Source organism: Chiloscyllium plagiosum, chromosome 5 (assembly GCF_004010195.1).
Source record: "Chiloscyllium plagiosum isolate BGI_BamShark_2017 chromosome 5, ASM401019v2, whole genome shotgun sequence".
Lineage (NCBI taxonomy): Eukaryota > Metazoa > Chordata > Chondrichthyes > Orectolobiformes > Hemiscylliidae > Chiloscyllium > Chiloscyllium plagiosum.
Genome location: NC_057714.1, coordinates 76,535,814 through 76,552,892, shown reverse-complemented (window position 1 = coordinate 76,552,892; position 17,079 = coordinate 76,535,814). Strand labels below are relative to the sequence as shown.

Below are 17,079 nucleotides of genomic sequence, written 5' to 3'. Positions count from 1 at the left end.
TCTGTGACTAAAAATAATTTATATCCGAGTATCATGTTGTTTTTGCTTGACTAACTTGGTTATGTCGAAAATGTTGAATAAATGAATGGTTAAAGTAAACCTACTTACAGCAGTCAAATTCATCTGATCCATCTTCACAATCTGGTTTGTAGTCACAGACTAGTTCAGACTCAACACACTTGGCATCTTGACAGCTGTAATCGGTTGCAGCCGCACAGAAACCTGGTAAACTCCAATCTGAAATAATGCAAATAAACGGAGTTAAAGCAGCATTTATGAGGTTTGCTAATAAATCCTAGTATACTTACCAAAAAGGGTTTAGTTTTAAGGATTTTTTAATATTAGTACTTCATGGGAGGTGGCTATCGCTAGTGATCATTTATTCCCATCCCTAATTCCCTGGAGAAGGTGATGGTGAGCAGCCTTCTTTTAACACTGCATTGTAAGGCTTTTGGAAGACCACACAGGAAACTGAATTTCCTTCTGACTTGTGCTGATGGTTGGCTGAGGGATTACTACTTTGGATCTCATACTGAGATCCCCCACTTGAAGTAACAACAAATATCCAACTCATCCACCCAAGAATGAATAGATATACTGTGACAAAGTACAAATAATTAGCATTGGCCAGATAAAATAGCTCTTGTTATTTGCATCACAGCAGTGCTTCATGCACAAAACTCTTTGGCATTCCCGTACACAGATAGTGTGGGGCTTTAAATTTTAATTACAGGACAGTCGATTCATTCCCTGTTTCCCAGCTTCATAGCCACAGTTTTCAAGGATCGCAACCACCTTTTCCCCTTCACCTACTGACTGTCATTTAGAAACCAGTTGATGAGGCTTTCTGATGCTCATCTTGAAATGCAGTGTTGTGATAGTTGGACCTCCCATCCCATCAAAATCTCACCATTGTGGAGGCTGTGGGAAAACCACTCCTTTTATCTTGCATTTAAACATAGATTTACAGTGCATTATCTTTAGTATATCTGCTTCTGCAAATTAATATTTTCTTTTTATCTTTATTAAAAGCTCAGATCAACATTTTATTCAAGGAATATGCTACAGCAGGTATAGATATGAATTTAGCTTTGCAAACAGCTTATAAGTTCAGATCAGAGATTTGACTCAATGGTCAGTTGACTTGCTCCTGACCTCCTCCTGTTGAGGAACATACTTTACTGTGGCAGTAACATTAGTAATTTGCTCTTTAATGTCTAAAGCCTTATTAATGTGTCAAGGGTGACAGCAAAGTGCCAACCTTGTCTCAGTGGTAGCACTCTAGATTAAGTCCCTTTCTTACTCTGATACATGATCCCTCCTTATCCCTGCTTGATGATGATTTACTTGTAATCTGATTTGATGAGTTCTGAGATAGCTGATAAATATAATCTACAGGTTCTACCAAATGTGGAGCAGATGGTACAGGAAGGGTCAGGAAAATAATTGTTTAGAGCTTTGAGGATTATCTCCAATGTTTTGACTTCTTCTCTGCATGTGATAATGATAGGAATTTAACATGAAATTAAGGAAGGTTTGTTTCAGTTATATAGTGCAATGGTGAGACCGCATCTTAAAAACTGTGCAGATTTGTTATTTAAGTCGAGATGTAAATGTTATTGGATGTGGTTTTGAGGAGCTTTATTAATTTGATACTGAGAAGAAGTGGGTTGTTACAAGATAGGTTACACAGACTTTTCATTGTCACTAAAATTTAAAAGATTGAGGGATGACTTAAGTATGTAACATCCAGAATATTCTTGACACAGTGGCCATGCAAAGATGTGTCCTCTCATGGGCAAGTCATGAAGTACAGGGCAATGTTCAAAAATTAAGCATTACCCTTTAGGACAGAGATGGGGTGATGTTTTTTTCTGTCAGAGGATTGTGTGATTTTTTAACACTAACCTCTGAAAGTGGTGGAGTGGGATCATTGAATATTTTTAAAGGCTGTGGCTATTGTTAGGCATGGGAATCAAATGTTATTGTGAGAGGATGGTAATGTGGATTTAAAGCACAAACAAGTTAACCCTGATCTTGTTGAGTGGTGGGGCAGGCTCGAGGGGCTGAATGGCCTACTTCTGCACTGACAAAGACTCTTAATGTGTTTGTTGCCATTGCAAGCAAACCTTCTCTCTTTTGGTTAATAGCCTGTTTTGGTCTGCAGCAACATTTAACCTCTTCAGGAATGCTTTGAGGATACTCACAAAATGTGGGTAGCATGTGGTTACCAGGTTCAATCCCAGCCTCAGTCTGTGTGGAGTTTGCACATTCTCCCTATGTCTGCTAAACTTCTCTCTGGGTGCTCCAGTTTCCTCCCACAGTCCAAAGATGTGCAGGTTAGGTGAATTGGCCATGCCAAATTGCCCATAATATCCAGGGCATGTGTAGGTTGGGTGGATTAGCCTTGGGAAATGCAGGGTTACAAGGATAGGATAGGGGGCTGAGTTTGGGTGGGATGCTCTTTAGATGGTTGGTGTGGACTTGTTGGGCCGAATGGCCTGTTTCCACATGGTAGTGATTTTATGATTATCGCTGACCTCTGGGAATCTCTTGCTGTGACTGTATTCTGACTACAACATTCACATCATGTTTCAGGCATCCAGATGTAATGACCCATTCAGCAGAGCTAGTTTTAAGTGATTAATGCTTGAACACATGCTTAGCTGGTTGCAAGGTGGGGGATCATGCCCAGTACCTAGTGATGCTTAAATACTATCCTCTTGGAAGTGTTGTCTTTGAAATGGGACCTTAAATAAAAAACCTCCCAAGCAAACAATAGAGATTCTATGACATGATTTGCAGTTCTCTGTGTTTTAGTCAATATTTATTTCACAATGGGTCTTCCCTTAATAAAATACCAGCCAATTTGCTTGTTGTTTTGGTCGGGTCTTGGCCTTGCATTCCTGATAAAATATCAGTGAATACACTTTAAAAAGAATTTTAAGGATTTAAAGACCCACTGAGGACTTAAAAGACATGAAGGAATTGCTACATAAATATATGTTCATTTTTCCTTAAAGCTGGCTGCTGCGGGAGCCAAGATCATACATATTTCCCCAAGGAATAAACGAGTGAATGTGACATGCTGTAAGATGAAGGAGAGGACTCTTTCATCTTTCTGATCCAAAGTGGTCTTCACAACCAGACAAGTTAGCTTGTGACTGGTGTAAGTTTGACCTATCAGGATATTTTACCAGATGCAGGCATGCTTATGTTATCTCCCATAAATAAGAAATTGTTTGCAGATTTTATAGTACTGATGAATTCAGCAGACATTTATTATAACTATTATATACAACATTACATTCTTCAGGCATATTAGTATTGAGCTGTGTGGATATTGAGCTACAGGTTTGCAACAGAGGAATATACTTCCTGAAAGTGTCATAGGTCAAGTGATCAGAAGTTAGAGTTTGAGGCTCTTAAATACTCTCACATCACCCAGCATGATGCAGTGATAATATCACGAGTATGCCCTTTAATGATATATTGACATGTTAATAATGAGACATAACAAAACAGTCATGCCTCAATTATTGTGGGAAGGAGTGTCTTCACATTTCAGCAGTGGTGTTATTTCAGTGTGAGGGGAGATTGCTGCAATGGACCCCTCTGTGGGCATGGACAGTCTGTAAAGGGTGGTCCCTCATGCAACCCCAGTAACCTGATTGTACGCTGTTGGGATTGTGGTTGTTTCCCAATGTGGTCAATATATTGCTGCTATTGGTCATCCAGAAGATGTCTGCATCACAGAGGTTCCTGCCATTCATAACATGCCACGTGGCAAAAAGGCATTGGATTTCTATTCCTGCCACCTGGCCAACTCAAAACAGCTGGTAAAATCAAACTCTGGTAAATGCTGTAAGATGCAGTTATTTTACATTTGACATCTTGTTCATTTGTTGACTATTGAAGTAATCTTGATCAATTCACAGTTGAAGGAGAAGTACAACTTACAAGAGAGAATGGGCCAAAAATAAACAGTTCTGCAAACAACAGACCATGGATTCCTGATGAAGGGCTTTTGCCCGAAACATCAATTTTCCTGCTCCTCGGATGCTGCCTGACCTGCTGTGCTTTTCCAGCACCACTCTAATCTAGAATCTGATCTCCAGTCTGCAGTCCTCACTTTCACCTAAACAACAGATCATGATTGACCAACCAATCAAGAGATGGCTAGAAGCTGCTCAGATTCGTGGAGAGACCCGAACAGAAAAAATAATCAAGTGAGGTGACATATTAGCCTAATAGAGTTGTTTAACATAGTTAACATAGCGAAAGTCACAAACTTCACAGGATTTCAATTGTCTGTCTTCCAAAATGTCAATGACAGAGATGGTGTAGACTGAGGGTTAAGTTTTCAGTAAGACTGAGAGTTTATTCTGCCGGTCAAACAACATCAATGTTTGGGCAACTGAAGACATAAATCATCACCAAGAACTCAGGGGCGACAAACTGCACTTAACTCCATGGCATCCAGACCAATATCTACAGAATCAGTATGTGGTCAAAAGGATGTAGCTGGCTGGCCTAAGCATTCAGGATACTGCAAAAGAAGAGTACTCATTTCAACAGGGCAGTCATATTCTAAGAAGAAAGCTTAGGAGATTAAGAATCCTCCAGATAAGGCGATAGACCAACAAATGTCTACAAAGAAATGAAGGATATCTGAGGGATGAAAAATACACTGTCTAGAATCAGAGACAACAATCCATAAGCAAGAGACCAAATGTTCTGTCAGGTGTGAAGAGAGACACATGTGAACCATTTAGCCCAACTGCATTTGTGAGGTCAGAGACTTAGGAGGAAATGGTACTGATAAATATAGCATAGTTGTAGACATGTTTGCATGATGAGTTTACTATGGGGATAAAACTTAGAGTCATACTGCATAGAAACAGGACCTTCGGCCCACCATGTCTATGTTAATCAACAAACACCAAACTGCACTCATGTGCCTTAACTTGTCAGGTGATGTATAAGATAATGGTTCTGAAAGGGTACATTTTCATGTTGTATTGTTCTACCATTTTACTGATGTCACAATCTGTGGACGGAACCCGAAAGGAGTTCTATTGTAGCTTCCAAAGGTGGCAGCTGTATCCGCACAAGCTTCCTAAGGTCCTAGCAATTATAGCTGACCAATGATAAGCACTAGAATGTAATTAACTTTATTGCTATCGCAGAACTAGTATGGTGTCGAAGGAGGCACTCGGCCTACTGTGTCTGCACCAGCTCTCCATCAAACATTTTGACTTAGTGCCTGCCATTCACCTCAATTTTGCCCACCCCCTTGCACATTGTTTACACACAAATAATCATCTAATTTCCTCTTGAAGGCCTCAGTTCAGTTCAAGGCTATGCATTCCAAAGTGTATATGAACACAGATCACTGAAGGCTGCAGGAGAGATAGGGAGGGCAGTTAATAAAGCATATAGTATCTTGTGCTTTATTACCAGGTGTCTAGTATACAACAGCAAGGTCGTGATGCTGAACTTATATCAGACATTTGTTAGGCCTCAGCTAGAGTATTATGTGTAGTTCTGGGTGCCATACCATAGGAAGGATTTGATTTCATTGGAGAAAGTGTACAAGCAATTTACAAGAATGACTCTAGGGGACAGAAACTTCAGTGATGAGGATAAATTGGAAAGAAGAACTCTTAGAGGAGATCTGATAGAAGTTTTCAAAATAATGAGAAGGCTGGATAAAGTAGATAGTAAGTGACTGTTTATGCTCATAAAAGAATCAAAAACTAGAGGTCATTGATTTTTGTGTGATTTGCAAAAGAAGCAAATATGATATGGTAAAAAGAACTTTTTTCACAAAATTAGTTGTTAATCTCTGGAATATACTGCTTGGAAGTGTGGTGCCAGCAGGTTCCAATGAAGCACTCAAGAGGGCATTGGTTGAGTATTTGTGTGGAAACAATGTACAAGAGTATAGAGAGTAGGCATGAGAATGGCACTAAATCATGATGCCTATTTGGACAGCCAGTGCAGGTATGATGGGCCAAATTGCCACCTTCTACATTGTAACACTTTTACGATTCTTTATGGTCTTTAAAATTATTTTATAACAGAGGATGAACAGGTTAGAGCACATGAGCGTAGCAGCTTCCTTTCCTTGAGAGCTCTATGCGTCCACCTGTCCAACTGGCTGATGCTCAGGGCATCATCCTTTCATGGAAAACCTTACTGACAATCCTGATGAAAAAGAAAAGACACTTCCCTCTGACTGGGTTCTCTACACATACTTCCTGGCCAGGTGACTTGTCTTTCAAAAGAGTGGAGATGAATCTAAGAATTTACAAGAACAAGGGTGGAGAGGGGCAGTGTGCCGGGGTCCGGAGTCAGAGGTTTAAGTTGCTGGGGTGGCTGCTGAGTGATGAGTCATTGTTTAAAAGTTATCTGGGCATTTGAGCTGTTTTAAACCTGGTAATTTTCCCTGGATAACTACTTAAGCATAAGTGAGTCAGAAGCTGCTGAAATCTTTGATTATAAGTCAGGGATGCCGATGGTTTTGCAAGGTTCCAGATGCTAGGTATTTGCCTCAAAGAAACTTTCTCTTCCTTGGTAAGTTCCATGGAGTCAGCTGCTCCAGGATATCTATTTGGTTCTGAAGCACAATTCCAAACTATGCTGTAGTAAGGACAATTTGGCCAACAAACTCCAATTGGAGGAGTAACTCAGCACAAATTCTGACATTTCAAAGTGTGGGAGAGGAGGGGATGGGGGTGACCTTTCACTGATTGCATTTAGTGGATTCTCCTGAGGCAACATAGTCATTTGAGGGAAGAATATATTTTGAACATGGTACCCCAAGTTGCTTTATGAAGCACTGCACTCTAGCTGTCTGATCTAACCAGCCCTACCATGCCTTCCCTCACTACACTTTTACTATCTTTATGCTGATAAAAGATTTTTGGATTCCTTTGGCAGTCAGTCAATTTTCATTCTATCTCTTTGTCTCATTTCCTTTTTCAATTCCCTCTTGATTTGACTAAAGTTAATTCTGAGCTTTCATATTGGGTTCAGAGTTTCTTCTTGTACTTGACTGCAAAGGACTCTAAGTGTACAGGAAAACACTGAAGACTACACTGACAATTGGATCAAGGGTAACCTGGTAACAATTGCCACCTTTCAATGAAAATGTAAATCAGCTGCGGTGTCAAATGGCTGTTAATGTCTTAATGCCAATTTTATGCTAGATCCAAAAATGTTACCTCCTCTGTTTTAGTAATAACTTTGGTTTTAACCGACATTTCAAAGTTTGGAGACGTTCGACTCTTTGAGTCATAAAGTTAAATTTTATGGTTCCCCCAAACCCTCCCTGAAGGAATGTTAAATAGGCACCATGGTATAGGTGCCATTCCTGGATCTTACCCAAACACCCGTCACATATTCCAGCGGTGAAAGTGCTGTTGGGAGCTCCACACATCAGGGGCCAATCCAGGATCTTCAATGCAAATTATTGGCCATGACTCCTGGTGCCATTGGGACTTAATCTGTAACAGAGCTGCCAATGTCAAGTGCGCAGTGCAACAGCTTTTACTGCTTGGGCTGGTGACCAGGGAAGTACAGGCAGGTTTCCTTTATGTTTGAATTTCCCTGTTCACTTTGTCAAGCTCTGCTAGCCTAGACCCAAAAATGTCCTCCCACCCCACCTAACCACTCCATTGTATCACCCTACAGCCTTGGATTTCCTTCTTGCTCCATCAATGATCATTGGGGACTCAATGTAGGTCCAGTGGTGACCACCATTCCCTCTATGTGTATGTGTATGCATATATACATATTCCTACCTTCCATTTATATTAGATTTCTTGTATATATTCCAATACAGAACTATTAGAAAGATTGGAGAGTTTTCTGTCTAGAGCAATGTCTTTAACTGAGATGCACCTTGAACTGTTTCAAACTTGTTCAAGGAGCAGGCTCTTATTCTAGTTCTTATCTAATAACTGGAATTCTAATTGTGTACAAACATCTGTTACAGACCTGCGGCACAACTCTTGAACTGAATATCATCAATTGCTGCTCCACCTCCAAAATTCTTGGTGCGGATTCCTTCAAATATGATTTCAAAGTTACGTATCTTTCTCAGATATATCACTGCCTTGTTCCATCTATCACCCTGGTTCCCAGTTATGTTCCATACTTCAGTGAGATCTTTATCCGTCTGTAACAAATGTAATTAAAAAAGCATAACCTTAATAATGTAATAAACAATTTGCAAAGCCCTGGTGTCATACAAGATGCTAAATCTCATCAAACTAGTATTCATCCAAATTAGCATAAAATCACAATAAGAAAGAAAAACACCTTGTGTTTTTGTAAATTCCTTAAACTAAATACGAGAGCCTCGATTTTCAGCTTTCCAATCAGGATCAAACAGTAGCAGATTACAGAAGCATCGGTTACTGAGCAGGGCAGCCAGAGATCCTGCTTCCATTTCTGCTCATGGCCATTTTCACTAGGACTGGGAAGGACTGGAAACCTAGAACCTGAATGTTTCTACCACCAAGGCAACAAACAGCATTGTGAATTCATTGAGAATCTATTTCTTTTTAAAGAGGAAGCATGGAGATGTGAAGCATTGATTAGAGCTGTGTTTGGGTTTAATAGGTCAGTAAAATAGTTTTTCTTTCTTGACATTTCTTCATGAAACATTGCAATTTCAACCATATCTTTATTTATTCAGATTAATCCTAACAGCGCTGTGATTAGAAGCTGTAACTACTTAGTCACCAAAGTATTTGCCATATTATTACTTCTGCCAACTAGGCAAACTGGCAAGTAAAAGAACAACATGGAACACATCTTCAGATGATTTTTTAAAAAAATCATCTAATAAATAACAGGTAGAGGGGAAGGACAATGTAGTATTATGACAATTTGTAAATGTTGAATCTTTTCAGTTGCTTTCATGTATTCAGCATAGACTTCTATTCAGATAGTGGTTCTGAAGTCTGTTTGTTTACTTAGAGAGTGTTAAGGGCTCTTTGCTGCAAGCCAACTGTCCTTTTTTTAACTTGTCTTTGTTTACACAGCTGCTTTGAAGACCAGGGACTTTAATGGTTTAATCAATTGCTTCCACCTATTATAATAAGGGGCTTGCAAGTTCTATTCATGAAATGTATAATGGATGAAGGTGTGAAATAGTAGAATGAAGGAAGTGAAAGGGTGAAAGGGTGAAAGTGAAAGGACAAGGATTTCAAGGTGAGGGTGAGAAATGGGTGATGGAATAAGGTGAGAGTGAGGGATAAGGATGAGAGGAGGTTTTAAAGTGGCTTGAAGTTTCAAACACATAAAGATAAACCACTGATTGCATCAGGATCACCAGGTTTAGGCTTTTTAGGAACAGAGTCAAATCTTCTAAAAATGCTTGCTGTGATCTGGACTTTTCTTCATTTTCACTTTGGGCCTACCACTGGAGGCAGCAGGTCCATTTCCAGGTTGCCTGGACCCCCAGAAGATCCATCCTCCAGCCAGTTTCAAGTCAGAGGCAGCATTGCAAATGGAGAATTAGTCTCAAGATTCCTTCAACTGATGTGAAAATCCAGTCCTTGGACCTCGATTTTACCTCAGGGCTGATTTTCAGCAAAACTGCAGTGGTTGCAAGTTCGAAGCAGAGCTGCTCCAGAAATGAGCCCTGGTATATTTTAACATATAATCCATGCTGAATATTTATACTTCAGTACTTAGATAAACAATAATGTAACCCAAGAGATCATATATAGAATTGTTATATGTACTTACTACTTCAATTGTGCACATGTGACTAAATTCATTTCTCTGTTCTTATCAAACAGCAGATTTGGCAAACCAGGAAGAGGCAACCTGATGGGTTCAATGACCATAAAGATGACACAACATTCAAATGTCCATTTATCAAGGGTGGCTTAAGCAGAAGTAAACTGAGCATTAGAAACCTAGCTAAGAACAATTAACTCCTCAGCCTTGATTGCAACCTTTTGAGGCAAAAGTTAAGAGAAGGGCAATTAGACATAACACATACAGGTTTGTAGTTACTGCAGTCATTTCAGTGTTCTGTGCTGTGGTAGAGAAACACTTAGTTTAATGAATGGCAATAGTTTGCATGAACTGACTTCTGTTTTAAACAGACTTAGACCCAAAGGGTCTTCACTCAAGGGTCGGAAGCATAGATCCAAAGTATTCCCTGATTTCACAAACCCGATCTGGGAAAAAGTGGCCTGGAAGTAGGAATTTAATTCCAGGGCTCTCGGATTGTCTAGTACTCAGGCCCATCAACCCAGAACAAGTACAGAGACGACTGGGCAAACCAGACATGCCGGTGGAAGGCCTGAATTGATTCAAGTTTTTTTAAAAAATAACATTCATTCATAAAATAGCCCTCACTTTTCACACCCTTTCAGTCCGTACATACAGCCCAAACTGACCCATGCTACATGGAGGCCCCCACTCATCCCCATAAACTTTCATATCTTCCACGCCAACCTATACCCCTCTGCCTACCTGCATGGTCATTGACAGCTGTTAAGCCAAACTCTTGTTAACTCATTCCAGCCCAAGCATCCCACCTACCACCTTTGCCCTTACACCTACTATGCCAAGTCATTCAGTATCCACCAAGTGTAACTCTCAGAACACATGCAGTAAAATAATTAAGAAAATCACTGTCATTCAAAAAAACCCTATTTGCTACATTTATATTCATTGAGCTATAAAATGATTTATAACAATAAGAATTAAATGCACGTGCATAATCCTTTATTATATAAACACTTAAATCGATAGTCTCATTTCAAAGAGTCTATAACTATATGCAGTTGTCAATCAAACTTTGGAGAAACAGTATACTGTTGAACCCCCTGTGATGTTACAAGGTTGTGAAATCAGTCATGCAGCACCAGTTGAGTGATAGTAGGTCTCAGGCTTATGCCAACAGAGGGAAAGAGCGGGTAATGATTTTTTTAATATTCTAGCATGTTTGTTTCAAATATAAGAAGGCAGAGATTTCAAATGCCTTGAAGGCTTATGATACTTTTGAAAGTTGCCTTTGGTAGTGCCTTTGTTGCTTTTTGACAGTTAATTTTGACCAGTTTGAAAGTTTTAATCAGTTGGAGAATAAATGAGCTTAGGCACTTATACACAGATGTCTACTTCTAATAGTCCTAAACAGTACCTTGCCTCTCTCATGCAGATATTTTATTGCTCCTACATGACAGCTTCTCTGAAAGAGAGCAACTGACCTCTGCCAAATGTGTCCTGAGATCTTATCCAACAGATAATTTACCTCTCCAGAAGGGTACCTTGCCTATCCAAAAGATTGTATAAAGTCCAGACCTGATTTTACAGGTCTAATCTACTCATGATGTGCTTCATTGACCTGGGTCACCCAAATATCATGTATGTAGTGGCAACTGGTAAGTAAAATGGTCAGCTACCTCAGTAAAATGCATGTGCTCCTGCTCCCTTTCCTCCTCAATGAAAAGGGTTGGTGCCATGTTTGGGGACAGGGCTTCCAATTATCAAGTTTGTCTGCCATTTTTGCAAAAAATCTAGACTTCAGTGTTGATAGTAAAGAAGTCAAACTGCAATCGAGAAGAGATGAAAGTGCATACACAAATGACACTGAAGACTGCAGCATTGACCCTGAATGTCAGACGCTCCATAGTATGGGTATTTTGACTGCTGACCTCAGAAAACATCATAATCTGGTAGCATTCTGAATGACCATAAGCCTTCTTTAGGAATTGTACAACTGGCTCCAAATGGAGATGCCCAGGAAAGGTAATCCAAACGTTTTCTGTCTCAACTCACCTGGGTTACTTGTTACAACCAATGGGATCTCCTCTTATGGCACAAAAAAAACGAATAAAAACATGAATAAGAAGAAACCCAGAGAGTTCACCCAGCTGGTCAATGACATTGCAGCATTCAGTGTGATTCATACATGGGGAACTGCCAACTGTCAGTGAATTCCACAATATTATTGTGAACTGTACCCTGGTAAGTGAGACTTATATCTACTTCACCAGCAATTCAAAGAACAGCTGAAAAGAGAGATAGCTCATGCAAGCATTCCAAACTGGCTTACTTTACATGAAATACATGAATGATACAGAAGTATACTCTTGATATCCTGATCAGTCAATTTGCACTTCCAATGAGGTGGAAGCAGGATGATCGAACAGGTTTTTTTGGAAAATTAATAACAAACTAAACTAAGGGATTATTGGATGGATAAAGAGACAGACAAACTGACTCCCAAATAATCCAATTTCACACTAATAAATGGTAGTAGTTGGATTTATTCAACATTGGCCTTCTCTAAGTTTAAAAAAAAACTTCAGCAAATAACTGGTCAGATAACTAATCATCTTGCAACATATTGCCAGGGAATTTTCTTTTTGAATGGGTTCTCAGGATGATATGCACAATCTGACCAAGTTGAACACTTCTTCATCCTAAAGAAGTTTGCATCTTGAATAACGTATCATGGAACACAGATTTTTCATTAAATTGTGCCCATTCTCCTTTCTCAACCAACTCCAACTCCAAACTCCATCATTGCTGATGACTCTCACTGTCAAAAACACATTCCCTTGGATCTTTGGGACAAATCCAACAGTAAGTTAGAAAACAAAGCTGCAGACGTTGGAAATTTAAAACAAAAACAATAAGTGCTGGAGAAACCCAGCAAGTTGGGCAACATCTGCAGAGAAGAACAGAGTTAATGCTTCAAGTTCAGTGACACTTTCTCTGCTTCACACTCATCCCGAACTGGATTTGCTTTGCTTCCAGTTTTGCTTCCAGTCTCCATCGTGCTCTCATCTTCATCTGGCCCATTTTTGACTCCTCCCTTCCCTTTCTTGACATCTCTGTTTCCACTACTGGGGATAGTCTGGCCACCGATATCCACGACAACTCCACCGACTCCCACAATTACCTTGACTATACATTATCACACTCTGCTTCCTGTAAAGACTCCATTATATTTTCCCAGATCCTCCATCATCATCACATCAGTTCTGATGCCGCTACCTTCCACAGGGGAGCCTCAGACATTTCCACCTTTTTCCTCAACCCAATAGTTGGATAAGAGTGGTTACATGCTGATGACTGAGGAATAGTAGAGTATATGGAGATGGTACCGAGGGAGGGATGAGAGAGAGAGAGAGAGTCAGAGACAGAGAGGTTAGGCGAGTAAAGGGAACAATGATGATAAGCTGAGAAAAAGTTATACACAAGGTGGGCTGCTAATGATTTCCTGCCACTCCAGCTGACTGGAGCAAATAGCCGTCACCACTTTCCTCCCCTTCTACAACTACAATAACATCTTTTTTGCCCCACTTTCTATCCCACCTGCTTCCATAAGCCTAAAAGATCATAAGCCTCATTTCTGGCATTTCCAAATTCCTCTCCCTTCCCTTGTCAGCCTTCCACAGGGTTCGTTCTCCCCATGACATCTTGGTTCACTCCTCCTCCACTCCCAACACCGCCCCACACCACACAGAACCTTCCCATGCAACTGTAGAAGGTATAACACTCTCCTATTCACCTTCTCCCTTGTCACTATCAAAGGCCCCAGACACATCTTCCAAATGGAATAGTGATTTACCTGTATCTCATTCAATATAGTCTACTGTATTCCCTGCATGTAATTGGTCTTGTCTACACTGAGAAGATGAAACACAGACTTCTGCTTTGTCTGTAAAGACCCTGAGCTTCCAGTTACCTGCTGCTTCAACACACCAACATTTCTGTCTTGAGCTGGCTGCAATGTTTGAGCAAGGCTCAACACACGTTGGAAGAACAACACATCACCTTCCACCTAGGTACCTTATAACCCTCAGGACTCAACATTAAATTTTACAATTTCAGAACATGAACACCTTCTTCCATATATGTTACCCATCCCCATTTCCCTAGATCCTGCTTGCATGAGTTGCTTCCAGCACAGCCAACTTATTTTCAAACATTTACACTTCGCATTAGCAACCCACTCAGTGTATACCTCTTTCTAGGTTTATCATCATTCTTCTCTTTATTTGCCTCACCTCTCTCTGACTCTCTCTCTCTCGTCTCCTCCCTCAGTACCATCTCCATGTATTCTACTACTCCTTAGTCATCAGCATGTAACCACTCTTTTCTAACTATTTTGAATTCTGATGAAGGGTTACTGGAATTGAAAAATTAACTATGTTGTTCTGTCCACATAAGCTGTCAGATTCAGTACTAAATCTCACATGCATTTATTGTTATAAAAGTATTTAATGCAATACTTCAGCATGTTAGGCATTGCTTGACCTAAAGATAAGAAAACAAATGATTCAAAACTAAAGAATATACTTCTGTGCAATGCAATGGTGAAATGTCCTAGGTTTGATTTGTGCTCATTAGTAAATTAGCTGACCCAGCTAGGTAATGGGACAGAATGGAGGACTGCACTCAATATTGGTGTTCCTGGTTATGGAGGTGGAAATTCAATTATCCAGGCTTGCCACTCCTGTTCATTGTCCAATAGATAGGAATGTTAATTTTTTTTCTCACTGTGGTCAGATTACTGATGCCCTTTCAAGTTGGTCACAAGCCAACATAGCAAATGGATTCCTACAACCAGCTTTCACATGAGGAATGACAGCTACTATTTACAATCAGGTTGGCATGGATTCTGTGGAAGTAATGATGGCAAAACTGTCAGCATTTACCATCTGAGGCTGATAGCATGTTTTGAAATCTGCACACGTGCAGTTAGATGCTGATATCCAGGTATTGCTATTAATGATTCAGCACTTCCACTGAAACTGCAATGCTGTGGTTCGCACCAGTCTGCAATCAATTTGCAATCATCATACTGATCAGAAGTTCCACGTTCCACATATGTTGGTTCTAATTGATGGTAACCATAAATTGACATTATCTGGAGGTGCCAACCTTGAGCCATGTTGCTAAAGAGGTAATCAGATGCAAATAGAGGGACACTTTGTACCAACCTCCATGGTCTATAGCTAGCAGTACTAGGTATTAAGGGAAATGTTTGCAAAGGTGGCACTGGATGCCTTGATGGAGGAGCCTGAGGGGGACCTGTATCCATGAATGGGTGGTGAGGGTTTGAGGAAACCCCTCATACCCTCCTCATATGGGCTAAGGGATCTCCTAGCAAGATGCCCATGACCAAGCACTCCTTTATCTTCCCATAGTGACTCCTGTAAAGTCTCCAACAAGGTGAGGTAATATATCGTTTCCAAGTGAAGTCCTCAGTGCATCTCTGGAAGAAATGTTGCTCATGTGTTAGTGAATTCCCACTCTGGAAAGAGCTAAGAGCAGATTAAATTATAATTTTAAGGTATTGTCCATTGATCAAAATCAATATCAAACTTATTTTAATAGAGTGTGTACATGACTCCTCACAGTAGGAAGCAGCATCTTTAAAATTCACTTGTATTTGCAGATTGACTATGGCCCAGCCTCATCAGCACAATGTGGAGGAGTGCTGTGAGACTCTGTGAAATAGAGATCTTGATTGATGTAAATTTAATACTTGGAAGATGACTTAATTAATTGACTGATGTGATAATTTAAAAAATAAATCATTTTGCCGTAAGAACTATTTTCAGTATATTTTTGATAGTGAAGTTAAAATGCCAATGCCCTTTCCAGTGCCCTCCATCTGAAAGGAGTGTGCCAGTTTGCAATTTAGGCAAACTCTTGATATACCAGGGTCCGGATTGTCAGTGGTGCCAGCTGGAGAATGTTTAGCATTCACCATAAAACCTTGTCTCCTCCCAATGGCTGCCTCTATGCCACGTTGCAGATTGTCCAGATGCTGAAGTTGGAGAATGTTGCTGATGGTAATTTCATTGAAGATCAGAGGCAGATGGCTAGTTTTCTTGTTGGAGATGGTCACTGCCTACACTTTGGTGGCATGAATGTTAATTGTCACTTGTCAGTCCAAGCTTGGATGTTGTCCATGTCTTGCTGCCTTCAGGCAGACGGTTTCATTAACTGAAGCTCGAGATGGCATGCAGTTAGTCAACACTGCAGCTGTTATGTTATCAGGGCCTAAAGACCAAGCTCAACCATTTTGTGATATCACGTGGAATAAATAGAAATGATTAAAGACTAGGTTTTGTGAACACTTTAGCAAACATCTCAATTTCTGATCTTATATTGGAGTGAAGATCATTGATGAGTCAGCTGAAAATGGTTGGGTATAGGACACTACCCTGAGCAACTTTTGCAGACATGGAGCTAAGATGATTGACTTCCAACAACCACAACCATCTTCCTGTATGCTAGGTATGACTCCATCAGCATGGAGTTCTCTCTTGATTCTCATTGATTTCAGCTATACAAAGGTTCCTTGATGCCACACTTGATCAAATACTTTCTCACCTCAGCTCTAGAATTCACTTCTTATGTTTATGTTTGTATTAAGACAGTAGTGTTGTCAGGAGTCGAATAGTCCTGCAGCAATCTAAACTGGGCATCTCCAAACTGTGTGCTGCTGAGTAAGTGCTGCAGGATAGCATTGTTAACGACCCCTTCCTGATAATTGAGAGTAAATTGACAGTGCTGGAAATGATTGGAATGGATCTGCCCTATTTTTGTAGTGGACAGGATATAGTTGAGTAATTCTCAGAAATTCTCAGAACAATTTGTCTGAAGGCAGAACTAGTTTTGGAACATATGTCTTCATCATTGTGGGCAGGATGTTGCTGTGGACCTTATTCTTTGCTGTACCCAGGGCTTTTAGCCATTTCTTGTTATGTGGATGTGATAGGATTACAATCTGATCTGTTGGTTATGGGATCGCTTCATGCTATCGACTACATGTTGCTTCTACTTCATTTGCAGGAGTTGCTATGCACTCAGTGCTATGCTTGACATGCAGTCTTAATTAAAGGAAAGTTGATTCCCTGGCTTGATAATAGATTAGATTACTTACAGTGTGGAAACAGGCCCTTCGGCCCAACAAGTCCACACCGCCCCGCCGAAGCGCAACCCACCCATACCCCTACATTTACTCCTTACCTAACACTACGGGCAATTTAGCATGGCCAATTCACCTGACCCTGCACATCT

The 17,079-nt window shown here is 40.2% G+C and overlaps 1 protein-coding gene across 8 annotated transcripts in view; it reads right to left on the bottom strand.

Annotated features, from left to right (window-relative positions):
* The window catches only part of malrd1 (MAM and LDL receptor class A domain containing 1), a 408,484-nt gene that overhangs the window by 117,751 nt on the left and 273,654 nt on the right, over positions 1-17,079 (bottom strand). For all 8 annotated transcript variants that reach the window (XM_043690416.1, XM_043690424.1, XM_043690417.1 and 5 more), the window contains 2 exons: positions 8,005-8,185; positions 109-237 (listed from right to left, as the gene is read on the bottom strand). In XM_043690416.1, the coding sequence (XP_043546351.1) occupies positions 109-237; positions 8,005-8,185 (310 nt within the window). The remainder of the gene's footprint in view (positions 1-108; positions 238-8,004; positions 8,186-17,079) is intronic.